The sequence below is a fragment of the Mastomys coucha genome, unplaced genomic scaffold (assembly GCF_008632895.1).
Source record: "Mastomys coucha isolate ucsf_1 unplaced genomic scaffold, UCSF_Mcou_1 pScaffold5, whole genome shotgun sequence".
Classification (NCBI taxonomy): Eukaryota; Metazoa; Chordata; class Mammalia; order Rodentia; family Muridae; genus Mastomys; species Mastomys coucha.
The window spans coordinates 90257010-90284732 of record NW_022196911.1 but is presented as its reverse complement, the minus strand read 5'-3'; the positions used below and the strand labels follow the sequence as shown (position 1 = coordinate 90284732).

The window sequence follows — 27723 nt, the reverse complement described above, 5'->3', positions numbered from 1 at the left end:
TTAGTACCTTCCATCTTTTTTGGGATAGGGTCTCTTAGTGGCCTGAAGCTCACCAAGTAAGCCTTTCTCCATCTCCCAGCCCTGGCATTATAAGTGCAGGCCAGCATACTTGGTTTTAAAAAGAAAAATTAAAAAAAAAAAAGAGCTTCCCCAGACCCATCCAGGGCTCCCCCAAATCCATAGGGCACCCCTTAGTGTTTTCTTATCTCATTTGAAAGAACTGAAGCAGCCAAGCCCCTGGAGTCACACACACGTGAGAGAATCTTCCAATTCCAGTAACAGAAAACTAATCTGCTTCAGGAAAAGCAGATTTATGTGCATGTTTAACTCACATACAAATGAAATGGTAGTTAGAGGGTGGGCGGGATTTCCTCAGGCAACAATTGTCTCTAGGTGGATGGGATGGAGGCAGGTTTTCTCATTATTTGTTTGTATTTTGGGGGCCTTTTGTAAATTACATCCAATCCTTTGTGAGAAGAAGGGAAGATGAGCACATTAGCCACCTTGGAGGAAGCAGTCTGAATGCAAAGCATTAGTGCATGAGTTTATTACCTCATCTAGCTTCAAAAGCTTTGGAGTCCTAGGTACAATCCAAGGAAAAGCTGGAACTTGAGCGGGACCCACCACCCTGAGCTGCCTGCGGTGCCTACTCAGGGCACTTCCTGGGCGAACAGGGGCAGTTGCTTACCCTTCACTTTGTAATTTGCAGAGTTCTCACTCACACCTTTGCACCATTGTGTAGTGGAAAATTGTTAATCTGCTCTGGACTCCAGGATGGTACATGCACAGCTCTGCACCTGCCCAAGAGCTCTGGATTCATAAGTTAAATACATGCACGCATGCACGTGCGCACACACACATTGTACACACACACACACACACACAACCTTTATATTTTTGATATGCTTTGACTAGCTCAATGGCTGGCCACTTCCAAACCTCCCCATGGCTAGCACACACTCCCCTCTGGTATTCCTGAGTTAACACTTTTTTTTTTTAAGATTTATTTATTATTATATATAAATACATTGTAGCTGTCCACAGACACACCAGGAGAGGGCATCAGATCACATTCTGGATGGTTGTGAGCCACCATGCGGTTGCTGGGATTTGAACTCATGACCTCTAGAAGAGCAGTCGGTGCTCTTAACCTCTGAGCCACCTCACCAGCCCTGAGTTAACACTTTCTAAAGGTTCATTTTATCTTTGCTGCCCTGTTTCCTTCTGGGGAGCCCTCCTATGGGGCCACTTTCCCTTTGCACCTACATTGCTGGATGATGTCGCTCCTGCAGCTCTTATATCCGATCTCTCTGCTTCTATGTCATGGCGATTCTGCTCCTTCTCCTGCGTTTCTTGCCCGGGAGTCCTACCTCTTTCATCCTGCTCAGCTGCTGGCTGTTGGCTCTTTACTGATTAACTGAAAATCAATTGGGGGCAAAGACCCTCAGCTTCTGGACATGTAGACTCCCATGTGGTTTTGGGAGCCGAATTAAGACAAAGCATTAGAACCAATCCCCAACACCTGTGAATCTCACATCCCTCTATGTAGGTAGAAGGAGGTAGAGGCAGAGAACTGTCACCCCATTTTTTCTCTGTTATATATATGTGTGTGTGTGTGTGTGTGTGTATTGTGTATGAGTATATATGTATACATATATTCACATGTACACACACACACATACACATACACACCTATATATATGCCAGGGCTGGGTGGTGAAGAAAGGCTTACTTCGTGAGCCTTAGGCCAGTAAGAGACCCTATCTCAAAAAAGGTGGATGATACCTTAGGAATTGTGCCTGAGGGGTGACATTAGGTTGTCTTCTGGCTTGTATGCATATATACGTGCATATAGACCTTCACATACATGAACATGTGCATGTGCACACGTAAAAGTAGAAGAAGAAGGATGAGAGAAAGAAGAGAAGGAAAAAAGAGGGAAGGAGGTAGAGGGTGTCTGTAAGGGGTAGCTGGCACTGTCCTGGCTTTGAAATGAGATGAAGAAATATAGACACAGAGATATTTATATAATTGATATTATATATATACATTATATTATATATATTTATTATTGTATGTGGATTCAGAGGCCCAGGGTCAATTGTTATGTACATTTCTTTATTTTATGTATTTATTTTGAGGGGTGTGTGCAAGTGTCATGGTACATATATGAAGGTTAAAGGACAACTTGCAGGAAGTTGGTTCTCTCCCTCCCATGTAGATCTGGGGATGGGATTCAGTTTGTAAGTCTTGATTGGTGGCTCATATCTTCGCTGAGCCATCTTGCAGGTCCTCCACCTTTATCTTTTGAGACCTAATGTCTCAATGAACTTGAGCATCATCAGTTCCATAAACTGGCTGGCCAAAGAGCTTAGGGATCCACCTGTGTCTGCCTTCTCAGTCCTTGCCCCCACTGTCATGACTGCCACCCCAGCACTAGGGTTACAAGTGTGGACCAGCATGCTGGGTTGGTTTAAAAAGAGAAAAGTAAATAAATAAACTTGGGTTCTGGGGATCCAATGCTTGGGTTCAGGTCCCTATGCTTATACAACAAAACCATCCACCCAGTCTTAGCCACCCCATCTTAAAAACACCTAAGGCCCCAGGAAGCTCTCTCCTTGCCCTGGAGAGGTCTGGAGAGAGAGGTTTGGTTCTGTATCATTTTGATTTGGGGGGGGGATGGGAAACAAAGACTAGGAACATTGAAGAACGTGGCTGGCCTTGGAAGGGTGGAATGCAAAGAAAGAGACATAAGTGACCTTGTGGGATAATGGAAATATCATGTCTTTATTGTGGCAATGACTTTGAGGGTTATGCAACTGTCAAACTCATTAAACTACTCTTTAAATGGGTGCAGTTTATACTGCACTTGAATTACTCCCCCTCCCCCATTACAAAGAGTATAAGGAAATAAGGCAGCCTCGGGCTCCCGAGGAGTTTATCCCGGAGTATCCCTGCTGACCTATACACAGGCATGCTCAGTCTCTTGCCCTCACCTAGCCTCCACCCCATGCCCACCCCCACCCCTGGGTGGATGGAGCCGCTGCCTGGTCCAGCCATCTCCCTGAGAGCTAACTATGCCTGCACAAGGTTATTGTGATGCCAAACTGTTGTGTTTCTGTCCACAGGACTCCAACCTGTCCATCTATACCAACACTCCGGACCTCACACCCTGTTTTCAGAACTCCTTGCTGGCCTGGGTCCCCTGCATCTACCTGTGGGTTGCCTTGCCCTGCTACCTGTTCTACCTGAGGCACCATCAGCTTGGCTACATAGTCCTCTCCTGCTTATCCAGGCTCAAGACGGTCAGTGGTCCAGGGTTGTCTTCTGAGTCGGGGGATCTAGAGGATTTTGCTTCTAACAAACTCCTTGCCCTGGCAGCTAACCCAGGGTTCCTAGCCTGTTCCTACCCCCATAGTTCTGGACTACAGAAGGCTACCAACTGGGTCTATGGGCCTTCCCTAAGTTTTGAAAGTTGTAGAATGTTCAACAACAGAATTTCCCCTCACCCTAGAAACCTCTGAATAGGCGTAGACAGGTCTGGTAGCTTACAATGGCTGTGTGAAAAGGGGGCCTCTCCCCAGTAGGGACTAGTGCTGCCATTAGAAATGAGACTCCAACCTGTGTACTCTCCACAGGCCCTCAGTGTTCTGCTGTGGTGTGTCTCATGGGTGGACCTGTTCTACTCCTTCCACGGCCTGATCCACGGCTCATCCCCTGCTCCTGTCTTCTTTGTCACACCCTTGGTGGTGGGGATCACCATGGTTAGTGTGGGCCCCAGGATGCTGTGTGGGGAGGTCTCCGGTGGGCTGTGGGGTATGCTGTGACCATGGGCTCTGAAGAAGAGGGTGGACACATGACAGTTGTCAGAGGGTGAAATGACTCCAAAAACATCTGGGCACACAAGATGGGGTTAGAGCAGGCTTAGATGCGTGTGCTTTAGCCAAATGTTCCCTGCCCTTCCTGCATAGCTGCTGGCTACTTTGCTAATCCAGTATGAGCGGCTTCGGGGGGTGCAGTCTTCAGGAGTGCTCATCATATTCTGGCTCCTGTGTGTGATCTGCGCCATCATCCCCTTCCGTTCCAAGATCCTCTCAGCTGTGGCAGAGGTAAGAGGTTCAGCCCTTCCAGGCCTAGCCCTGTTCAGGGGCATGGCTTCAAGGCTCAAGGTTACTGCTGATTCCAGACTTTCCCAGTTTCAGGGTCTCCTCTGTTCAGCATCTTTTATGCCGTTCCTCTCCCTGCTACATCTCTGCCTTATGGCAGGAAGCGGGAGATCTGAGCAATGCAAAGAAATAGGTCAAAGATCCAACCATGGTTAGATGCTCCTGGGAGTGCCGGGGTGAGGGAGGGGAAGATAATTCTGTAACTGCCACCCCCTCCCCCAAGTTCAGTAACCTAGGGAGGGCAGGACCATCCACCTAGTGTGGGCACCGGTGTCTGTCATGAACACATGTGTAGATGTGTGTGAAGACCCACTCATTCGTTCTGTTTGGCTTGGCTGGCCTTGCTCTTTGATGGTGGGTGGGATGGAACACAGAGATGGTGGCCCCCATCTCTCTCTCTCGGGAGGACACTGGCAGGGAGGCAGCTGCTGAATTCATGTCAGCATAATGCCTGGTTCAAGGCAAGTCCTCCCCATGTCACTGCCCCCAACACCACACACTTTCTCCCTACCACCACTGGGCATCCTCTGGATGCTCCAGGTGAGCCTGATGCCCCGGGGGTGCTGAGCTGCATGCCAACCTTCCCAAAAGCTTCTAAGCTCCCTCTCCTCTCTCCCCCAGGGTAAAATCTTGGATCCATTCCGATTCACCACTTTCTATATCTACTTTGCCCTCGTGGTCTGTGCCCTCATCCTGTCTTGCTTCAAGGAGAAGCCGCCTTTGTTCTCCCCAGAGAATCTTGACACCGTGAGTTTGCCCCCAGGAGGGTGCAGGGGTTTCAGCAGTTTATGTCTCATGTTTTCCCCCCACCCCACCCCCCCAACCCGTTCCTAGGTGTTAAGATGTGCGGGACACTCCCATCTCCTTGTTTCCTTCTCTCTCCTAGAATCCTTGCCCAGAGACCAGCGCTGGCTTCTTTTCCCGCTTGTCTTTCTGGTGGTTCACAAAGTGAGTTGGCTCTTGCTCTAGCTTAGACCTGAGGAGCAGGATAGGAAGTCCAGGAACCCCAGGAATTGGCCTGAATTGCTCTCTCCCCGATACTGCCACCCCAATAACCAGATGGGCAGGCCAGGGTGGGCAAAAGTGGCTGTCTGGACTGGGAGTTGAATGCAGAGGCAGAGCCTGGCCCAGCCTATGGGCCATCCCTACATTTGGCACGGCCACAGGGACAGATGCAGAAGACTGGAAGGAGACCATAATTAGCTCTAAGCTTTTCCATTTGGGACAAATTTCCAGCTTGTCATCTCCTTGACTGCTCCTCAGAGTGGCTTGAGCAGGATAATTGTGTCTGTGACCTGGGTGACAACTCATTAACCACATACACCTGAGGCTGGCCTGAATCCCTCCTGCCTTGTACACACTCAAGCCTAGTCAGTGTGGGTTTTATCACCAAGTACTCTTAGACAGAGCATCTGGGGACCTATAGGAGAGAGGTAGAGAGAGGTACAAATCAAGAGGGAGGGGGTCCAAGGGCCTTGCCATGGGAATGACTTTGGTACTGCAGTTAAGCGGGACCTCCCCTAACCTGAGGCCCTAGAAATATGAGCCCCTGCTCTAGGCCTCTGACCCTGTGTGGGGATTCGGCCTCCCTTCTCCAGGCTTGCCATTCTTGGCTACCGAAGGCCCCTGGAGGAGCGTGACCTCTGGTCTCTGCCTGAGGAGGACTGCTCTCACAAGGTGGTACAACGGCTGCTGGAAGCATGGCAAAGGCAGCAGAACCAGGCATCAGGGTGAGTCCTCCCTGTGGCCTCAGGCCCGTATCCCAACTCCTCAATCCCCAGGCACCTGTGGTGTTGCTCAAAGACCTGGATGCGTAGGCAGGAGCAGTAAGAACAAAAAAACACAGAGGATGTCCCAGCTGCAAGTAGGAACAAGGCCTGGGTGGGGTCCTGTCCTTCCTGGTTCAGCTGAGGACCAAGGGATGCTGACACTTGTGTTCCGCTCAGTCTATAGTAGGTGCGGCTCTTAGCATATAGAGTACCTCATTCACTTTCTTAGCAATCCAACAGAATTCTTCTCTACTTGTCCCTTGACCCAGAGAAGGGGCAATGAAGCTTAGAGGTTTAATGACACAGCCAAGGTCTCCCTACTGATGTTGACAGAGCAATACTCCACACCCAGCTGGCCCAGAGGCCCTAATCAGATCTCTGTTCTACTGTGCTTGATCTGAATTTGAAATCGTAGGGGTTTTCCTAGGGAGGGCAGGACCAGCCCTCTCACATCCTGCCCCTCTTGTCTGGAGGAAGGCCAGAGTGAGAGCCTTTGAGCTGGCAACCTCCCATCCAGGAGCCACAACCAAGCCCTTTTCCAACTCTTGCCCGCAACCCAGAGTTTAGAAGTCAACACTGGGTCATCCCAAGGCCGCCGGAATGCTGTTAGTGGAAAAAGGACAGGACTTAGATTCCAGTATTGTAGCTTCCCTGCCTTGGGGCCTCTGGAGAGGCCAATAGAACCCCCAGCTGCCAGCTCTACCCTGTCTCTGTTCCCCAATACTACATCTACCCACTCTCTGTCCATCTACCCCGATCTCCCCTTTTTCAGTATCCCTACTGAAACCAGCTCTGGGAGGCAGGAAGAGACCACAGAGCTGGGTACATAATTCTCCCTTCAGTCAGCACCTGGGGACTGTCATCTGGGGAATGATGTTGTTTATCCCCCTTCCAGTTCTGAAAGCCAAGAAAAAGCTGCATCCCCACCCCCGCTAGCTCCCCTTCCCACCTACCCCACCTGCCCATCCTAGACTGGCCCTTGATCTCCTGGAACCAGGTTCCATTCCTACCCACTGCTGTTTATTCCCAAACAGGCCCCAGACTACATCAGCTGAGCCAAAGATCCCAGGTGAGGATGAGGTCCTACTGAGGGCCCGACCCAAGTCCAAGCAGCCTTCCTTTCTGAGGGCTTTGGTGAGAACCTTCACCTCCAGCTTGCTCATGGGTGCCTGCTTCAAGCTGATCCAGGACCTGCTCTCCTTCATCAACCCACAGCTGCTCAGGTCTGACCACGCTCCCTCTTGCTGCAGCCCTCTCTCGAGGGAGGGAGGAGGGATGGCTGACTGCCCTAGCCTAGGAACTGAAGACGCTTGCTTTCTGGGTGACCCTTGGCCAGGGGCATTGCCTCTGTATCTCAATTTCCCGTTCCCGTTTCACGTGCGTCCGCACATACCGTGTGTCTGTCAGTAATAAGTGCCCCCTTAACTTTGTTCAGGAGTCCCCTAGGGAAGTACCCATATTTCCTCTTTTTTACAAATGCGAAGGCAGACACACACTCAGGTGAAGCCCACATCTGGTAAGACAAGGCAGATGTGAGTCTGGGGCTCAAAAGTCCAGCTATAGAGCTCTTTCCACTCCTGACAGCCTCTGCCATCTGTCACAGGAGAGGTGTGGACTGCAGGGAGCTCTCAGATGACAGGGTGAGCCACAGCTCTAAGCCCTGCATCCTTTCCCTCCTGCTTTGTGCACATCCATCAATACAAACATTCACGGAGCACCACGAGAGCCTCCACTAGACGTGCAGATAAGTTAGCGTCTTAGGGTCTTGTGGGAGAAACCAAAGGTAATTCAGGAAGAATACAGTGGGCCCCAGGCATGCCTGGGAAAGCCAGGAAGTCAGCCTGCCAGGTCTGAGAACATGTGCCGGGCTCAAGAGGTTATCTCTGAAGAACTAATTGAATGAGGAAGGAGGGAAAGTGCAAGCAGCTGAGAGTGAGTCACCAAGGGCTGAGACAGCAGGACTCGAAAGTTGCAGTTTGGGCCTGCTTGAGAAAGCTACCCAAGGGTGGGGTAAAGGATGAGGAGAGGGAAAGTCAGGGAGAGGCACCTTGTTTACATTTCAAAGGCTGGCCCTGCACCAGAGATGGGGCAAAGAGGCAAGAGGCAGGCTAGGCCAATGGGGTCAGAGAGCAGCACAAGCTAGGTGTAGGGCAAACAAGGATTCAGGAGCTACTCTGTCAAGGGCAGCCTGTGCCTCTGAGGGACTGTGGACTTTTCCCTGGTTAAGTTCAGAGGGAGAAAAGGCAGGCACAGGGCTAAGTGCTGGCTAGGTGGGCCCTCTGAGACGAGGTGCCTTTCAGAGGGGGTCCAGGTGTCTGTGGGCTCAGCTCTCCTAGATAGTCTGTGAGTGGTAAAGGCCTGAGGGAGAGGCCTCGGCAGAGCCTTAGCAGTTCTGGCAGATAGCACTGGTCAGATTAAAGGCCCAGAGCTGAGGACACAAGGTGAGTCCAAGAGAGTGCTTCTGGGGGAAAAAGAGGCTTCCAGAAAGTTAACCAGCTAACTTCGTTCTAGGAAGGGAAGGCAGCGTAAGTTGGTTAGCAGCTTTGCAAAGGCTGAGGCCTGGGGTAGAGGGGGAAGGCCTCAGAGCAGCAGAGAGTGTCTGCAATGAAACCAGAGTCTCAGAATGCCCTGTATGGTTCACGGTGATGTTCTAACAAGTTATCATCATGTGGGCAACCTGAAACAATAGAGATTATTCCTTCCTTGTCTGCCCCACTGTTCAAAATCAAGATGTGTTGACAGTGGGGTGATAGGGTTTGTTTGTTTAGTTGGTTATTGGTTTGGTTTGGTTTGGTTTGGCTTGACATGATCTTACTACGTAGCACTGACCAGTCTGGAACTATCTCTGTCAGACCAGGTTGGCCTCAAACACATAAGCAAACTTCCCACCTCTTCTTCCTCCTAAGTGCTGGGATTGAAAGCATGCACCACCATACCTGGTTCCATTTGTTTGTTTTTTGAAATTGAGTCTTGCTCTGGGGCCCAGAGCTAGCCTTGACTGAGAAGTCCTCCTGCTTTGGTCTTCTCAGTGCTGGGATCCAGACATTTGTTCCCATGCTCTGATGTAGCCTTGATTTTTGCCAAAGACTCTGGATGAGTCTCTCCTGAGCCTGTCTTTTTTTGTTTGTTTGTTTTTTTGTTTTGTTTTTTTTTTGAGACAGGGTTTCTCTGTATAGCCCTGGCTGTCCTGGATCTCACTCTGTAGACCAGGCTGGCTTTGAACTCTAAAGTCCACCTGTCTCTGCCTCCCAAGTGCTGGGATTAAAGGCGTGTGCCACCACTGCCTGGCCTGATTCTGTCTTTTAGCTGTGGTGGTTGTCAGTAGTCCCTAGTGTTCCTAACATGAAAATTCATTACTCAGATCTATGCCTCCACCACATGCCTCCTCTCTCTCTGTCTCTGTCTCTCTGTCTCTCTCTGTCTGTCTCTCTCATATGTGTGTGTGTGTGTGTGTATGCGTGAAATTTTTCCTCTCTTCTGATAAAGACAACAGTACTTGGATTACTTCACCTCATCACCGATTATAGCTACAAAGATTCCATGTCCACACACAGTCATGTTCCTAGGTACCAGAGGTCAAGACACAAATCAGCCTCCAGGAGAATGGCAGGCTTGACTCTGATGGTGGCTGCAAAAAGTTGCATGTGGTCAAGAGGAGATTTGTTCTGTAAGATGATGAGTCTTGCTCATGTTCCTAGGCGAAAGCACAGAAGAGGTGACAAGAGTGAATGCTATGCAACAATGGGATCCAATCTTCCTGTTGGACCTTCCCCAACAGGAAGATTATCTCCTGGGGTCAGGGAGACAAGATAGGCCTTAGAAAGTCAGAAGAACAACTCCTTTTATAAGATTGGAGCAAGGGATGGGCTTGAGGAAGCTTGGAAGCTTTGGGAGCAGCCGGCAATTCTCGGTGGGCAGTTAAGTGCAAAGACAGGGAAAGCTGTTGAGAGTGGCAAGGAGTGGGGACAGGCCAGGAGGTAAGAGGAAAAAGATGAAGGCAGCCATAGGAGAGAGGGACAAGAGCCCCAGCAAAGACATCAGACAGCACTGGGAGTCACGTGTTGGGAGGATTTGCAGAATGAAAGTTCCTGTGGCCCTGTTGTGGGTTCTAGAACCCCCCCCCCAGCAGCCCAGGAGAATGAGTAAGAAGATGTAGCCAATGAAAATGTGCCTCTTCTGCCTGCCATGACACTCAAGGAGGTGAGGACAAGCAGGCAAGGCTGATGATAAGAGCTATTGCATGAGAGAAAGGCTGAGAAGAGCTAACCAGCTTCATACCCGGTCTTCCCCGGCAGCATACTCATCAGGTTTATTTCCGACCCCACGGCCCCCACCTGGTGGGGCTTCTTGCTGGCCGGGCTGATGTTCGTGAGCTCCACCATGCAGACATTGATCTTACACCAATATTACCACTGCATCTTTGTGATGGCCTTGAGGATACGGACTGCTATCATAGGTGTCATCTACAGGAAGGTCAGCCAGGGTGGGATACGTACTGGGAGAGGTCAGTTCTGGGCCGCTTGGGAGAAGCTCCTGGGCTTGGTCTATCTCCCCAACTCTTCATCTGCAGGCTCTGGTCATCACCAACTCAGTCAAACGTGAGTCCACTGTGGGAGAAATGGTCAACCTCATGTCAGTGGACGCTCAGCGCTTCATGGATGTCTCCCCTTTTATCAACCTGCTGTGGTCTGCACCTTTGCAGGTCATCCTGGCCATAAACTTCCTCTGGCAGGTAATTCCTGAACTTTGAGCTCTGTCCCTTCCTCTGATCACATCCATCAATGCTTATAGATGAACTGCCCATCAGACCATCCCTAGGTAGGAGACCTTGGTCACTCAATCTTCCTAACCTAGGCTGAGATTTATTCCTCAAAAGCCAGGGGTAAGGGGTATGCAGAGACACACATTCTGCTACCAACACCTCTGCCCTTTGAATTTTTATTTCAAGATGGGGGGTGGGGTGGGAAGGGTTCTCGCCAAGTTGCTCAGGCTGATCTTGAAATCACTGTATAGCCCAGGCAGACCTCAAACCATCTAAGTAGTAGAATCCCAGACCTGTGCCAGCACAACCAGCTTGGACGTCCCTCTCCATGGGTGTCGCTAGCCATCTGTGGTCATCATCTGATAGGCGGCTGCGTTTATTGACATGGTCGTGGCTTTCTGTCTCCTTACCTGACTGATATGATGTCATTTGTCTCCTGCCCATCATACTTCAAATTGGCCAGTCTCTGCTGAGCTCTGTCTTACCTGACTCTCCACCTGTCTGTGCCTCCTCAGATCCTGGGCCCATCAGTCCTGGCTGGTGTGGCTGTAATCGTCTTGCTGATACCACTCAATGGAGCTGTGTCCATGAAGATGAAGACCTACCAGGTGGGCGAGGCTAAAGGCATCTGCTTTAGATGGGAATACCAGCTGGGGGCGGGGGCGGGGGTGCTGAGAACCAGGGTTTTCCTTCTACTATTAGGACTTCTCCACTCCCTCTACTGAATGTGGATAGCCACAGCCCCTTGTACAAACCTTACCCCCTCAATCCCTATCACGGTAGTGACAGTGTCTGATTTCACAGCAGTGAGACTGAGGCCCAGAGTAACTAAGGCCTGTCCAGAGACAGGGAGAGCAGGGATTCAAATGTGTTCCTACTTTATGGTGATAAGAGTTGATAACCAGGAGCTGGAGAGATGGCTCAGTGGTTAAGAGCACTGACTGTCCTTCCAGGGGTCCTGAGTTCAATTCCCAGCAACCACGTGGTGGCTCACAAACCATCTGTAATGGGATCCGATGCCCTCTTCTGGTGTGTCTGAAGAGAGCAATAGTGTACTCATGTACATAAAATAAATCTTTTTTAAAAAAATAAAAAAGAGTTGACAACCAGACAGTGAATTATCCATCTTCAAATGATTACTGGTGTCTTCAACAGCTCTCTCTACACATAGAATACATGACAAATCACCTGAGACCGCTGTCTTAGTCATTGTCCTGTTGCTGGGAAAAGAAACCATGACCAAAGCAACTCTTATAAAAGAAAGCATGTAACTGGGGGCTTGCTTAGAGTTTCAGAGATGTAGTCCATTATCATAATGGTAGGAAGCATGGCAGTAGGCTTGGCAGACATGGTGCTAGAAAAGTAGTTGAGAGCTACCACCTCATCCAAAGGGCATGGGGAGAAAGAGAGAGAGAGAGAGAAAGAGAGGCAGAGAGAGAGAGAGAGAGAGAGAGGGAGAGACCAATCAACCGACCATGGGCTTGGCATGGGCTTTTGAAACCTCAAAGCCCACCCTATGGGACACAGATCCTCCAACAAGGCTATGCCTCCTAATCCTTCTAATCCTTTCAAACAGTGCTATTCTCTGGCAACTAAGCATTCAAACATCTGAGCCTATGGGGGGAGAGGAGGCTATTCTCTTTCTTTCTTTTTTTTTTTAAAGATTTATTTATTATTATTATAAATGAATACACTGTAGCTGTCTTCAGATACACCAGAAGAGGGATTCAGATTTCATTATGGGTGGTTGTGAGTCACCATGTAGTTGCTGGGATTTGAACTCACGACCTTTGGAAGAGCAGTCGGTGCTCTTACCCACTGAGCCATCTCACCAGCCCCGGCTATTGTCTTTCAAACCACCATGACCACCCTCCATGCTCCCTTGGTCTTTGCATTTCTCCATTCACATTCCAGATGTGTGTACATCTGGGTCACTACGTGGACCATTCTCTCTCCCTGGTATATTCCTAACTCTCCTCCCCTTCCTTTACCCCTCAGCATAAGCATCACTTCCTTCAGAGAACAGCCTCGATTACCCCAAGGTCATTCCTCTACCCTCACGTGTTTATCCCCTACCTGTACCTGTTCCTTCCCTTTGGATTACACACAATGATTTCCAATTAAGTACCAATTTTGGAAACTATTTGTCAAACAACATGCAATAGCTACAACAGATGGTGTGGTATTGGATGGGATGGGCCCAATTTGTTGTGAGACAGGTGCTTCTCCATGTAGTCCCGGTACTCACTCTGTAGACCAGGCTAGCCTTAAGCTCACAGAGATCTGCCTGCCTCTGCCATCAGACTGTCAACTGTATGATGGCCAGGGTCTCCTCTGAATTGTTCCTCGTGATATCCTGCATCTGGCACATGGGTTGGCACATAGCCACTCAGTACACAAGAGCTGAGTGTATAAATCAATGTGGTTATGTCAGGCCTTAGATTAGGATCTGAGCGAACAGAAAAACAATCCCTGCCTGTGGGAGTCTCCTAGTCTGACTGGGGGCATTGTGTAAAGAGGTAGGGATGGGACTGAAAGTCAAGGGCAAAGAATGCTGCCTGGTAAGGTTAGTGGTGGTGACACTGAACATGGAACTGCTCTTCTGAGTCATGGGACAGAGGCTGTGCAGGGACCCGGGTTTGAGCATTTGAGGTGGGGTGGGGAGGCATGTCAAGCACCATGTAATAGCTCCAATAGATGGTATGGTACGGGAGGTGTGAGCCCAGTGGGTAGGAGGTCTGGGGAGGGGAAAGGGTGAACCAATGTTCCTCTCCTCACAGGTACAGCAAATGAAGTTCAAGGACTCCCGTATCAAGCTGATGAGTGAGATTCTGAATGGTATCAAAGTGCTGAAGCTGTATGCTTGGGAGCCCAGCTTCCTGGAGCAGGTTGAAGGTATCAGGCAGAGTGAGCTCCAGCTGCTCCGGAAGGGGGCTTACCTGCAGGCTATCTCCACCTTCATCTGGGTCTGCACTCCGTTTCTGGTGAGGCTCTCCACTGGTATGGGGTTTCTGGCAGTTGGTAGGTCAGCCCAGGTCTTGGGGTGCCCCGGGGACTCTACCATGACACTCATTCCCATGTTACCCAGGTGACCCTGATCACCCTCGGAGTGTACGTGTCTGTAGGCGAGAACAATGTGCTGGATGCTGAGAAGGCCTTTGTGTCCCTGTCTTTGTTCAATATCTTAAAGATCCCCCTCAACCTGCTACCTCAGCTGATCAGTGGCCTAACCCAGGTAACACAAGGCAAGCGGGGTGTCTGTTGGACTTAAGATAAGCAAGATTCACTTAGGAACAACGGATAATCAAGTGGGGAGAGGGGATCAGGGAAAGCCATGGAGGTTAGTTACGTGGGTGGTTTAGAAGTCACAGGGCCTGAGTTCCTGACACAGCCTCCTTTTGGCAAACAAGACCTTCTCTTCAGGCAGTGGGAGCCATGCGAGACTTGGTTATAGGAGGGGTCCCAGCATTAGTGAGTCGGTCCTCAGGGAGACCTGCTTAGCCCCACAAGTTGGGGACCCATAGAGCAATGGTGAAGCTAATCCACACCCTCCTGCAGACCAGCGTGTCTCTGAAACGGATCCAGGATTTCCTGAACCAAGATGAACTTGACCCCCAGTGTGTGGAAAGAAAGACCATCTCCCCAGGTCCCAACACTCTCACTCCAGGGCGATCTTGCTCCAAGCTTTCTAAGACTCCTCCTCCCACCCCCTCTCTTCTCTGAACTCTGAAGCCCCTCTATTGATCAGTTCTTCTCCTTTCCCCATCCCCAAGGGCTCCTCATGCTCCCCCTCTTCGGTTGGTGCTCCAGGGATCCTCTCCCTTGCCCAAGCTCCTCCCAGGCCTCCCTGACTTCTTTCTTCCAATGACCTAGACTCACTGAGCACCTTGGTCCCCCTAGGCTATGCCATCACCATACACAACGGCACCTTCACCTGGGCCCAGGACCTGCCGCCCACCCTGCACAGGTAGCAGTGTCTTCTCTCACTCACTTGCCAGCTATCCAAAGTGGATAGAGGTCAGATCAAACATAGCCCTTTCTCTCCTGGTCACTGGCTTTGACAGGGAGTGCAAGAAGACCTTGCTTTTCCCTGGGATGGTATAAGGGAAGGAGGAGGAGGCCTTGGGTCTGCAGATGGAAGGCTTGGATCAAACCCAAGCCCCACCATTGACCCCACTGCTCCTTGCTCCTAGCCTAAATATTCAAATCCCGAAGGGGGCGTTGGTGGCTGTGGTGGGACCCGTAGGCTGTGGGAAGTCTTCTCTGGTGTCTGCCTTACTTGGAGAGATGGAGAAGCTGGAAGGTGCAGTGTCTGTAAAGGTGAGAGGCGGGAAGGGTCTCTAAAGAGCCATAAAGTCTGGCCAGCCTCAGGCAAACCCTAAGGTACCTTCTCCTTTCTCACTGGCCAGGGCTCTGTGGCCTATGTGCCTCAGCAGGCATGGATCCAGAACTGCACACTTCAGGAAAATGTACTCTTTGGCCAACCCATGAAACCCAAGCGCTACCAACAGGCTCTGGAGACGTGCGCCCTGCTAGCTGACCTAGATGTGCTTCCTGGTGGGGACCAGACAGAGATTGGAGAGAAGGTATGCAGCCAACTTCTCATCCCCCAAGGAACCAGCTCAGGAGCCCAATCTCAGATTTCCTTTCTCACTCACGGGTTCGTGAACCATCATGCCCAGCACTGTACTAGGAACTGGGGAAACATCTCTCGCTGTTCCAGGGAGGACAACTCATGAACAGACAGGGACCACAGAATTTCCCAAGATCATGGCAAAGGTCTACACAGGGTAGAAGAAGGGCAGGAGGAAGAGGGTCTGTATAAGGAGAAGCATCACTTTTGGGCTGACTCTCTTTTTTTTTTAAGATTTGTTTACTTATTTTATGTATATGAGTATGTATCTTCAGACACACCAGAAGATGGCATCAGATCCAATTACAGATGGTTGTGAGCCACCATGGGTTTGCTAGAAATTGAACTCAGGACCCCTGGAAGAACAGCTAATGCTGTTAATCTCTGAGCTACATCACCATCCCCTTGAGCTGACTCTTAATGACTGAGAAAGAGGAGCCCATAATTCATTGATTAATCCACTAGGTTTTTATTAAGCATCTACTATATGCCAGGGAATATTATATGGTGGTGAATGTACCAGGATAAAAATCTCGGCTTTTATATACCCTACATTCTAGCAGAGGAAAGAAAGCCAATAAGCAAGATAAGCCAAATATGTATTAGATAATCCTAAACAGGGGAGATTAAAGCAGTTAAGAATATAAAAATATGTGCTGGGCTGTTTTGTTAGAGATGTTTCTCACTGAGAAATAGAGACCTGTAGAGAAGGAACAGTCCTGCATGAATGAGGCCACGGCACCCTGGCTATCTAGGGATCTGATCTGGAGTCATCTCAGATGGAGAGAACAGAGAGTTCAAAGCCTCGGGCAGGTGTGTGTGACTGGCATTAGTCCAAGGAGGAGACCAGCTTGGTGGGAGCAGAATGATCCAGGGGTCAGGAGAAGAGAGAGGAGAGGGAAAGAGTGGGAGGTGATCAGGCAGCTGGGACATTTGGAACCCTGCAGGCCATTTGTAGACTGTAGGTTTTACCTAGAGTAGTAGAAGGCCCTAGAAGCAGTGGGTGGTCATTTAGTGCACTTTGACCCAAGTGGCCCTGCTTGTCTTGGAACTTACTCTGTAGACCAGGCTGGCCTTGAATTCTCAGAGATCTGCCTGCCCTTGCCTCCTGAGTGCAGGAATAAAAGGTGTACATCACAATGCCTGGTTTTATTAGGGTCTTTAAATTAAGTTATAAAACATGAAGCCCCGGTGGAAGTTTGTGGGGGATGGAGTGGTGTGTTTTTTATTACATGAATTTGTGGGAGAGGTGTATGGGAGAACGCACAAGTGTATAGAGTCCATTTTCTCCTTCTCCTTTTGGGTACCAGGAATAGAACTCCGGTTCTCACAGTCTTGGTGGCAAGCACCTTTTTCTCTGTTGAGCTCCCTTGCCATCCCTTGTTTTTAAAGTATTTCCTCTTTAAGAGTTCGGTTAACTCTCTCTCTCTCTCCATTACTGCCCCCTCTCTCCCTCTCAATTAAACTTCTTACACGTGGGGGAAAAAAAAGAGTTCGGTTAAAGATCTCCTAGCATTAAATATACCCACCTTAACCATCTTTTCTGAACCCAGTTCAGTCCCCATTGTGTACATTCACAATGTCACACTTGCTAGAACCGGGTCATTCCAAATGTCACTCAGACCTTGTTGTCTTGTCAGTGCTTATTGGACAGCTCTCACTCCCTCCTCCCTCTCCCGACCTCTAGCAACCACCACTTTGTTTTCCAGAATCTGTGGCCCCCCTAGACATCACTGCACACCACCGGGAGTGCAGTTGCATTGCATTGACCTTTCTGTGTCCAGTTCATTTCAGTTGTTACAATGATCTCAGAGTTCATCCCTGTTGTAGCATGCGTCAGCATTTCTTTCCTTCTAGGGATAAATAATATTCCAGACTGTAGGTAGATCACCTGTCATTTGCCCATTTGTCTGTCATAAACACTGGCATTGAGCAGGATGCTGACTGGGCTCATCTGTCCCAGATGAGCCAACACCGGTTCCTCTGAGGGCTACAGCTTTGTATGGGCTGCACATTTGTGGAGACCAAGTATACAGATACAGGAGTTTACAGGAGTTTGCCTTGCTGAGTGATAATAAGTAGGCTCTGTCTCCCATGAGCCCGTCTGAATCCTTCCATCCACCACCACAGATCACCCAACCTTCTTCTTCTCCCTTTAGGGCATTAACCTATCTGGAGGCCAGAGACAACGGGTGAGTTTGGCCCGAGCTGTTTATAGCGATGCCAACATTTTTTTGCTGGATGACCCACTGTCGGCTGTGGACTCTCATGTGGCTAAACATATCTTCGACCAAGTGATTGGACCAGAAGGTGTGCTGGCAGGCAAGGTGAGGACACAGGAAGCTAGGAGCAAAGATGAGATCCGGTCCCAGGAGAGAACAGATGGAAGGCTAAAGGGGGTGGGGAAGACCTGGAGATGTAGGAACCTGAGAAGCGGGGTATGATCAGGGGAATCCCATAGGGACGCACACCCCAGAGAGATGCTGAGTGGGCTCTGGCTGGGGTGGGATACGTTGTGGATATGCCTGGCCTATGACTCCTCATGCTTACCCCATGGCTCTGTGTCAGTGCTTGGGGTATGCCCAAGGATGCTATAGCTCAGAGCCTGCTGCTTTCTCCACAGACTCGGGTACTGGTAACCCACGGTATCAGCTTTCTGCCCCAGACGGACTTTATCATCGTGCTTGCTGACGGACAGGTGTCTGAGATGGGACACTACTCGGCCCTCCTGCAGCACGACGGCTCCTTTGCCAACTTCCTCCGAAACTACGCACCAAATGAAGACCAGGAGGACCATGAAGGTACAAATATTAGTACCCACCATCCCTGGCCTTCCCAACCCCCATCCTCTCCCAGCATCTACCTCATCTGGGGTTTCCAAGTACCCCTGGACTGGCTTAGTGTGGTGCTGAGGACCTTGTTCTGGGAAACCAGAGCCACATGTGTGATAGGTGAATGGGATGCTCTCAGATCCTACCTTCTGCCTTCTAACTGTGGGATACTGCATTAGCAGCATGGGTCTCGTGTTAAGAGGACACACGAGCTCAGACCCAGGATATATACTCAAGCTGTCTTATGGTTGAATTGTGCTGTAAGTGTATAAATACTTGGCAAAATCACTTATTTATCAACAAGAGTTGTTAAATAATTACTATGACCTGGAACCATTTCAGCTAGTAGACTAACAAAATGCCTCTCTCATCTCAAAGCCCCAGGGCAGTGTCTGAGCTCACCAAAGGCATCACTCCCCTCTGCATTGCCCAGGCAGAGCTCCCTCCCTCCCCATCCTCTGAGCTAGCTCCCAGACCTTCTCTTGGTCCATGACTAATGCTGTATATACAGCCAACCTTCATGAGCATTCTCCAGGTGCCATGCCCTGTGAGAAACCAAGGACACACATCCTTTCCTTAATCCCGTGACTGGTGGTGCCTCGATTAGCTATCTATGATTATTACTCTTTGACTATGCCTGCCTAAGGTCCTGCTGCAACAAGAAAGTAGGATTTAAGATCAGCCAGACTCACTTCAGAGCCTAAGTTTTCAGGCTATTGAGCACCCTTCTCTATAGTCTTCCAAAGGGAAGGTGTTTGTTTGTTTGTTTGTTGCCTGTTGTTTGTTTTTATTATTGTTGTCTTGTTTCATTTGCGTTGCCTAAACCCATTTCCTTCTAGCTAGCCTTTCAAACCCTCTCCTGCTCCCCGCTCGTCCATCCATCTCCCACCAGCATGGAGGATAGACCCTCAAGAGTTGCCCATAGGAGCAGATAACCTCTGTGCTTCTCCTCTCCTGCTGCAGCCTTGCAAAGTGCAAATGAGGAGGTGCTTCTGCTCGAAGACACGCTCAGCACCCACACAGACCTGACGGACAACGAGCCCGCCATATACGAGGTCCGCAAGCAGTTCATGAGGTAGATTTCCAAGAGTTCTCAACTCCCCAGCAGGCTACATCAGGGCCCCCAAGCACCGGCAGGGAGATTGCAAGTGGACATTCTCCCTGTTACACATGTCCTGCGAGGGTGTCCGTAGTCTCCTGCCTGGGTCTGACCAGTTGCCTCCACAGAGAGATGAGCTCCTTGTCTTCTGAAGGGGAGGGCCAGAACCGACCTGTGCCCAGGAGACACACAAATTCAATGGAGAAGGAGATGCCAATGACGAAGACTAAAGAGACTGGTGCATTAATCAAAGAGGAGACCGCAGAGACAGGCAATGTGAGCAGGGTGGACATGGGCTGGGGAAGCCGATTGGGTCCCTAGAGCTCCTGAAGATGGTGTGGCCACTCCTTTCTTACAGGTGAAACTGAGCGTGTACTGGGATTATGCTAAGTCTGTGGGGCTCTTCACCACACTATCTATCTGCCTCTTGTATGCTGGCCAAAACGCGGCTGCTATAGGAGCTAATGTGTGGCTCAGCGCCTGGAGCAATGATGCGCAGGAACACGGCCAGCAAAACAACACCTCTGTGAGGCTTGGTGTCTACGCTGCCCTAGGAATACTGCAAGGTGAACACTTTGGGGTGCTCATCCCTTCCTTTCCTCTGCCCACTCTCCAAGCCACAAGATCATACCCCTGTCCCAGAACCTCCATAACTCCACCTGACCATCCCCTGTCTCATCCTTCCCTTCTGTCCCCTGTTCACTTCCTCCCCTGGAGTTAGTGACTCGCCCTCTGCCTCTCTCAATAAGGGATCCTGGTCATGCTGTCAGCCTTCACCATGGTGGTCGGTGCGATCCAGGCTGCCCGCCTGCTGCACCAAGCTCTGTTGCACAACAAGATTCGTTCGCCTCAGTCCTTCTTCGACACAACACCCTCGGGCCGCATCCTCAACCGTTTCTCCAAGGACATATATGTTATCGACGAGGTTTTGGCCCCCACCATCCTCATGCTGTTCAATTCCTTCTTCATATCCATCTCCACCATTGTGGTCATCGTGGCCAGCACGCCGCTCTTCATCGTGGTTGTCCTACCCCTGGCTGTGCTCTATGGCTTTGTGCAGGTGCCAGCGTGGATGGGGCGGGGCGCTGGAGTCAGTGGGGCAGGTGGAGCTCTAGAGTGGGCAGGAAATATGATGGTGTTGAGGGTGGGGAGTGTTGGGGGAGCCTCTGATGAGGGCCAGGCACTTTTGTAGGCTAGGTTGTCCCTGGATTGGATCAGGAACTGTAGTCAGTTGCTTTATGTCCTTGAAATCCACTTACCTAATTTGAAAAATAGACTCTTAGCATCTAGTTCATAGGGATCATGTGAGGATGAAATGTGTGTTCATAAACTGGCAGCCCTGGGGCCCTTTCTGATTGGCTGTGTTTTTATTTTATTTATTTATGTGTGGCACATGGGTGTGTATGTGCACATACATGTCTCTGTGTGTGCATAAGTGTGTGTGTATTTGCGGAGGTCAGAGGTCAATGTCAGGTATCTTCCTCTGTCCCACCTTATCTTTCGGGAGTTCCTTCTATCTAGCTGACTGCTCAATGAACTTCAAGGACCTGGCTGTCCCTGCCTCTCCAGGGCTGGGTTTACAGGTGTGCACTGCCATGCCTGGGTTTTTATTGCAGGTGCCAGGGAATCTTAATCCGGGTCTCCATGTTTGTGTGATGTACACTCGATTAAATGAGCTTTCTCCTCCTATTGGTATTATTTGAATAAATCACCCTAAGCAGTTTGGGAGACCCTGTCCTTTGTATGCTAACTACTAAGCTGTATATGTGTCACCTGAATTGCTCAGCGTTCAGAGACAGCTTGTGCTCACTGGGCTCTTTCTCTTGAGGAGGTGATCTGTTCCTACAAGGAGCTGGAAGTACAGCCTCTGGGTAAAGAGCCCTCTGTATACGCATCCTGTGTGGGCCTGGCTGTCTTGGGACCCACAGAATATAGAACCATGGTTATGTGGGATTAACCCTTAAACAACTAGGTTGGGTAAGAGGGACATTTTCAGGACAAAAAAAAAAAAAGATACAAAATTTTCTTTGCAAAGTCATTTGAATATGGTCACATATCTAGGATCTTTAAGTAGAACGAGAAATCTCACTGCCTTGGGGGGGGGGGTTAAACAAGATGGTCTCAAGGACTGTAAAAGATGAGGAGGCAGGAGGGCATAGGGAACCAGAGAGAGTTTCATGGAAGAGGTAGCCCAGCTGACGACTGAGCTAAGCTGATCAGAGGGGAGGTGTATAACGTGTGTCTGGAATTTGTTCTCCAAGGGAACATAGGAAAAGACAACAGGGCTTGTGGGAAGAGCAGGGCCAGGAGGAGGGAGCACAGGAGATTGTTTGGAGGACATGCAGGGCTGAGTTGGTTGGCTGGATGACATTCCTGACTGGAGTTCTCTTCCCATCCCTGGCCAGCGCTTCTATGTGGCCACGTCTCGGCAGCTAAAGCGGCTGGAATCCATCAGCCGCTCGCCCATCTTCTCCCACTTTTCGGAGACAGTGACGGGCACTAGTGTCATTCGGGCCTATGGCCGAGTCCAAGACTTCAAGACCCTCAGTGATACTAAGGTGGACAACAACCAGAAGAGCAGCTACCCCTACATCGCCTCCAACCGGTCAGGACCCTCCCTTCCCTCTACAGGTGCCCACGGGCGCTCTTTGGTTCTGGGTAAGCTCTGGCACCCCCCTTCCCATTCTTGTTCATTTCCTCTCTATTGGTCCCTACAGATGGCTGGGTATCCACGTGGAGTTCGTGGGAAACTGCGTGGTGCTCTTTGCTGCACTGTTTGCAGTGATTGGGAGAAACAACTTGAATCCAGGGCTCGTGGGTCTTTCTGTATCCTATGCCTTACAGGTAAGGCAGGGCCTGGAACTCTAGCTACCACTGAGGCAGGGCTCACCAGCATTGGCTGAGTATCCTTCTCTGCTCCACCAGGGTGGAGGTGGGGATTAGCCCAGCTCAAAGGCCTGGATCTCTCACCCAGGCACTGCCAGCAAAGAAGCATGGTACAGGCTGGGGAGGTCTTCTTGGCAGGAAGAAGAAAGAGTGGCGAGAGGCATGGAACTGTAGTTCATTGGTAGAGCATTTGCCTAGCATGTGCAAGGCCCTAGGTTCAAACCCAAATACAAGAGGGAAGTAAAGAAAGAAGGAGGGGAAGAAGGAGAGAAGGATGGAGGGAAGGCACCCAGTCCTTTAAGGAATTTCCCTGTCTGAGATCTTGAAGGAATGATCTTGAAGCATGGTCTAAACAGAACTGTCATGTCTGGGCGAGATGTGTGTCAACCTGACTGAGGTGTGGCCAGACTACATGATGTGGTGCATGCCTTTGGGGAAGCTACAGCCAGCTCTCTGTGTTCTTCGCCTCTTCACTGAAGAATCAACCAACTGCAGATAGAAAACCCCCTTGAGAAGGCTGGGAACAACGGTGTGTGCCTGGAATCCGAGCACTTGGGAAGAAACAGAGGCAGGAGGAGGATTACTGTGAATTCAATGCCAGTCTGGTCCACAGAGTGAGACCCTTTCTCAAACCAAACCAAAAACCTCTCCCAAAACAATCTGAAAACAAAAAATTCCAGAAGCTTCTACAAAGAACAAAAGCGGAATACAAACAAAAACCAAGATGACTTCACTGTGCCTCTGTGTATGTGCAAAGCAAGTGACAGGAAGGCATTGTCTCAGGCACCTTAAGGAATCTGGAGAGCATTCACAGCATCAGGAGGCTATGAGTGGCTCTCGTGTGAATCGGAAGCAATTTTACGTGGATTTAGGTATATTCCAGGGTCCCAGAACCAATACCTTGCGGATGTGGAGGAGTAAGGGATGACTGTAAGCAGATCAGGTGACCGGAGCCTGGAATTGGAGGTCACCCTGACACCAGCCTGTATGGTCAAAGAGTTATACAACCTGCAAATGGGATTTTTGTAAAGCAAATCACATTGTCAGAGGTCTCAGGTGGCTCGGATCTGAATGCGTTGGTAAACAAAACCGAAGCCGACAGGCCCGTCTGCTCAAACCTTAGTGTGTATGTGGCTCATTTGGGGATCTTGTTAAAATGTTCATCCTCGTTGAAGAGGTTCAGTTCTGAACCTCAGATTGGAGTCTACATTTCTGTCAAGGTTTCCTGGTAACACATGACAGTCCTTGGACTGGCCACACTGATATATTCTGGGAGCATTTTGGAATGAAGGGTCTCAGAGCTACTGACTCACACACTGCGCTTTGTCAAGATGCTCGGAGCAGACGCATGCATATTAACGTTTGAGAAGCACTGAGACAGACTGTCCTCCACCACGTCTGCATTGTCACTGCCTGAGGCTCAGTTGCGATTAGATGCCCAGTCAGCATACACCTGTAGGTCTTAGAAGGAATGGGATGCCACCGATCAAGAAATAAAGTCATGCCGGGCAGTGTTGTCGCATGCCTTTAATCCCAGCACTTGGGAGACAGAGGCAGGTAGATTTCTGAGTTCGAGGCCAGCCTGGTCTACAGAGTGAGTTCCAGGACGGCCAGGGCTACACAGAGAAACCCTGTCTCAAAAAACCAAAACAACAACAGCAACAACAAAACAACAACAGCAACAACAAAAAAGAAATAAAGTCACAAGCAGGGTATGGTGGTGTACACTTTAGTCCCAGCATTCAAAAGGCAGAGGCAGGCACATTCCTAATTTTGAGGCCAGCCTGGTCTACAGAGTAAATTCCAGGACAGCCAGGGCTACACAGAAAAATCATGTCTACAAAAACCAAAACAGAAGGAAAATGGAAGAAAAAGAGAGAAAGCCAGTGCTGGGCCCCTCCCATAACACATTCTTCTGTTCAGGTGACCATGGGTTTGAATTGGATGATACGAATGATATCCGACTTGGAGTCTAATATTATAGCCGTGGAGAGAGTCAAGGAGTACTCTATGACAGAGACTGAGGTGAGTTCCAAGAGAAGCCCTGCAGCAGAGTACCTGGATGACCAGAGGAAGGATGCTTGGTGGCCTGTATTTCAAGGCTAGCTGTTTAAGGGGCATCCATCCATCCATCTATCCATCCAACTCACAGAGTATCAGGCTGTGGTTGATGTTAGGTATAGGGGCTCAGAGTTGAGCAAGAGATTCTGAGCCAGGGATAGGCACAAGGCATACAGATGGCTAAGGCTCTGGGGCTGCACACAGGGCAGCTAGGGGAGGCAGTTCAGCTGGGATATCCCCAAGTAAGTGACAATCAGAGGATGTGCAAGTTTTGACAGATGAGGTGAAGTAGGGGCGGGGCTGGGAAAGAGGAGCTTTCCAGCCAAAGAGGTCAGCCAAGGGAATGGAGGCAGGGTAGTGTGCCCTTTTCTAGGGAAAAAGAATTGTTCTCTCTTAGATGGGTACAGATTTTTCTCCAAAGAGGTCATAGTTCATGCCCAGAAGCTGCACCATCCCCAAGCTCCTAGCCTCGAGCAGCCAATTTTTTGACCCCCAACTGTGTGGTCCACACCCACTCACAGTACTCTGCCCTGTGTGAGACTCCTGTGCTTTGATCTCCCTTTGTTTCCCATCAGCTCCCGTCCTTTTCACCTCCTGTAGATAGGCTAGATTCTATCTATGCTCTGCCCAGGGGATGCACTCAACCCATCCCCATCCTCGCCTACAGAACTCACATGTCTACATCATTCCTGAACAGAGTAGCTTAAGGTGTAGCTGGTGAACAAAAGTCACTACTGTCCCTTCAAGTTCCTAAGCACCCTCTTCCGCTGGCGTCCCTGCTTCACTTCCCAAAAAGTGAAGTGAATTCATGTAAAGCTCTGATCTACACATGTTCTACTCTCTCTTTATCCTAGATCTTGCCTGCTGTAGCCTGGCTTTCCAGGAATCCAGCTCACTCATAACCTAGTTGGCCCCAGTCTAAGTGACCTTTGCTTCCTTTCGAGAATCCTTATTCTGATTCACTTCGAAATGGCCTCTCGGGAGCATTCTCTGTCCTCAGACCACATCTCTTCTCTGTGCTCAGCCCTCACCTCACCGGATTCTTCCATGAGAAAAGAGGTTAAAGATGTGCACTGCCTTCTCCTTCAGCTCTTTAGTCCTGCCTGGGCATCCTCCTTCCTTTCTCTTCACCCTTCTCTTTTCAAAGTCCAGCCCCCTCTGCTTCTATCATACCATATGGCTGCAGGAGGCATCTTCCATCCTAGACACAAACAACCCTGCCTCCTTCCCCTGCATCACATGGCCTCAGTTCTGAGTTCCTGTCATTTTTTAAAAAATTATTTATCTATTTTTATTTAATGTACATGAGTACACTGTAGCTGTCTTCAGACACACCAGAAGAGGGCATCAGATCCCACTACGGATGGTTGTGAGCCACCATGTGGTTGCTGGGGATTGAATTCTCGAAGAGTAGTGCTCTTAACCAGTGGGCCATCTCTCCAGCCCCATGAATTCATTTAAAGCTCTGATCTACACATGTTCTACTCTCTCTTTATCCTAGATCTTGCCTGCTGCAGCCTGGCTTTCCAGGAATCCAGCTCACTCATAAACTAGTTGGCCCCAGTCTAAGTGACCTTTGCTTCCTTTCGAGAATCCTTATTCTGATTCTACTTCAGCTACATCCAGATGAAGACACCCATTCTTCTGCTTGGGACCCGGGACTTGGGTCTCTGGGTAGACCTTTACTGACACTCCACTTCCCCCCCCCCCCCCAATTTATAACCTGGCCTCCATGGTAGCTCTACCTTTCCCCAGATATTCCTGAGATATCCATGTCTCTATGTCTCTCTACAGCCAACACGTCCTGTGTATGCACATAACTAGTTGCTTTAGTCCAGATGCGGCTGTTCTCAGTCCCCAACGTCCATTTCTGCCTTTAGCATCTCCTGGAGAGAGCTATCTATATGAGCTGCTGTTGTTGGTTCTGCTGCTCCCTACTCCTTTCCCTCCTCCTCCCCTCCCCCTCCTTTCCCCCATCTCTCCTTCCCCTTCCCCACTCTCCCTTCTTTCTCCCTTTCCCCCTTTCTTCCTGTTCCTTCTCTCCCTTCCTCTTCCTCTCCCCCTTCCTCCTCCTCCTCCTCTTCCTCTTTTTCTTCTTTACCAGTGCTGGTGCTGGAACCCAGGACCTCACAGATGTGAAGCAAGCCTTTTGCCACTGAGCTACATCCCTAGCCCTTGGATTTTTGGAGAGAGTCTTTCTATTTAGCACAAACTCACAATCCTATTCCTGTCTCCTGGGGATTGTCACTCCAAGTGTGTTTCACGGTGCCCAGATTCCTCTACAGCTTTTTTTTTTTTTTTTAAGATTTTATTTACTTCAGTTATATGAGTCTGCACACTGTAGCTGTACAGATAGTTGTGAGCCTTGATCTGGTTGTTGGCTGTCCTGGAACTCACTCTGTAGACCAGGCTAGCCTCAAACTCAGAAATCTGCCTGCCTCTGCCTCCCAAGTGCTGGGATTAAAGCCCAGCTCTCATATCTTAAATAAAACAGAACAGCAGCCTCAAACTCAACTGGGCCCAAGAGCTCACTTGTTTCGCTATAGACTTGCTTATGTATATATAGATCATAGATGCTCCTGTGTAAAGCTGGAACGAAAGCCTGCCAAAACAAGAGCTCAGTCTCACTGGTAACACTTAGAAATAAAGGATAAATAAATTTGACAAAAGGAGGGGCTAATGCAGGCAGGGAGAGACCCTCAGATTGGCCCAGGGGCAGGACTGCCAGGTTTTGGAGAAGCACTTGGGGGAGGGAAATCAAAGGGAAAAGGCTAGGAGGTGTGGCCCGGAGTCTCTGGGTTTCTTTTATGAAAAAAAGTCAAAGGACATAATGATTCACTGAACCACAGGGTGCCAGGCTTCCCCTCCCCCACCCTCAAGGGACCATGGTGATTGAAGTGTCAGGAAAGAGGTGGGGTTGAACCGTAGGGGTGGGAGTTGGGGTGGGGGATGGATGCTATCACTCAGATGAGAACTGGAGAACCCAATTGTCTCCCGCTAGGCCCCCTGGATAGTGGAGAGCAACCGTGCTCCAGAAGGCTGGCCCACACAAGGGGTGGTGGAGTTCCGAAACTATTCAGTGCGATACCGCCCAGGCCTCGAGCTGGTGCTGAAGAACCTGACTCTGCATGTGCAGGGTGGGGAGAAGGTACTTGTACCTGGGGACATTGCCACAGCCCTTGTGGGGAGAACCGGGATATCTATTGGCTGCTGATGAAAACCTGGAGGTACCCCTGACAGCCCTTCCCATGCCCCACCTATGTCCCACAGGTAGGCATTGTGGGCCGCACTGGGGCTGGCAAATCTTCCATGACTCTCTGCCTATTCCGAATCCTGGAGGCGGCAGAGGGTGAGATCTTCATTGATGGACTCAATGTGGCACACATTGGCCTCCATGACCTGCGTTCTCAGCTTACCATCATCCCTCAGGTAGAAGCCTGCTGAGCCCGGTGTGTCCCTGTGTGTCGTCCGTGGTATTGTGTCCCTGTCCGTCCATCCCAGCCCCATGTGTCCCTT

General features: G+C 49.9%; 1 protein-coding gene across 1 annotated transcript in view; it reads left to right on the top strand.

Annotated features, from left to right (window-relative positions):
* The window catches only part of Abcc3 (ATP binding cassette subfamily C member 3), a 50879-nt gene that overhangs the window by 14156 nt on the left and 9000 nt on the right, over nucleotides 1–27723 (top strand). Inside the window, exons 2-28 of the mRNA XM_031352772.1 lie at nucleotides 3129–3305; nucleotides 3639–3764; nucleotides 3972–4109; nucleotides 4788–4913; nucleotides 5053–5114; nucleotides 5765–5896; nucleotides 6970–7158; nucleotides 10231–10408; nucleotides 10506–10667; nucleotides 11213–11305; nucleotides 13478–13681; nucleotides 13786–13932; nucleotides 14256–14343; nucleotides 14598–14664; nucleotides 14891–15017; nucleotides 15107–15283; nucleotides 17490–17657; nucleotides 17954–18131; nucleotides 19125–19236; nucleotides 19389–19536; nucleotides 19619–19826; nucleotides 20010–20320; nucleotides 21666–21865; nucleotides 21978–22104; nucleotides 24070–24171; nucleotides 27209–27355; nucleotides 27478–27636. Of these exons, the coding sequence (XP_031208632.1) occupies nucleotides 3129–3305; nucleotides 3639–3764; nucleotides 3972–4109; nucleotides 4788–4913; nucleotides 5053–5114; nucleotides 5765–5896; nucleotides 6970–7158; nucleotides 10231–10408; nucleotides 10506–10667; nucleotides 11213–11305; nucleotides 13478–13681; nucleotides 13786–13932; nucleotides 14256–14343; nucleotides 14598–14664; nucleotides 14891–15017; nucleotides 15107–15283; nucleotides 17490–17657; nucleotides 17954–18131; nucleotides 19125–19236; nucleotides 19389–19536; nucleotides 19619–19826; nucleotides 20010–20320; nucleotides 21666–21865; nucleotides 21978–22104; nucleotides 24070–24171; nucleotides 27209–27355; nucleotides 27478–27636 (4053 nt within the window). The remainder of the gene's footprint in view (nucleotides 1–3128; nucleotides 3306–3638; nucleotides 3765–3971; nucleotides 4110–4787; nucleotides 4914–5052; nucleotides 5115–5764; nucleotides 5897–6969; nucleotides 7159–10230; nucleotides 10409–10505; nucleotides 10668–11212; nucleotides 11306–13477; nucleotides 13682–13785; nucleotides 13933–14255; nucleotides 14344–14597; nucleotides 14665–14890; nucleotides 15018–15106; nucleotides 15284–17489; nucleotides 17658–17953; nucleotides 18132–19124; nucleotides 19237–19388; nucleotides 19537–19618; nucleotides 19827–20009; nucleotides 20321–21665; nucleotides 21866–21977; nucleotides 22105–24069; nucleotides 24172–27208; nucleotides 27356–27477; nucleotides 27637–27723) is intronic.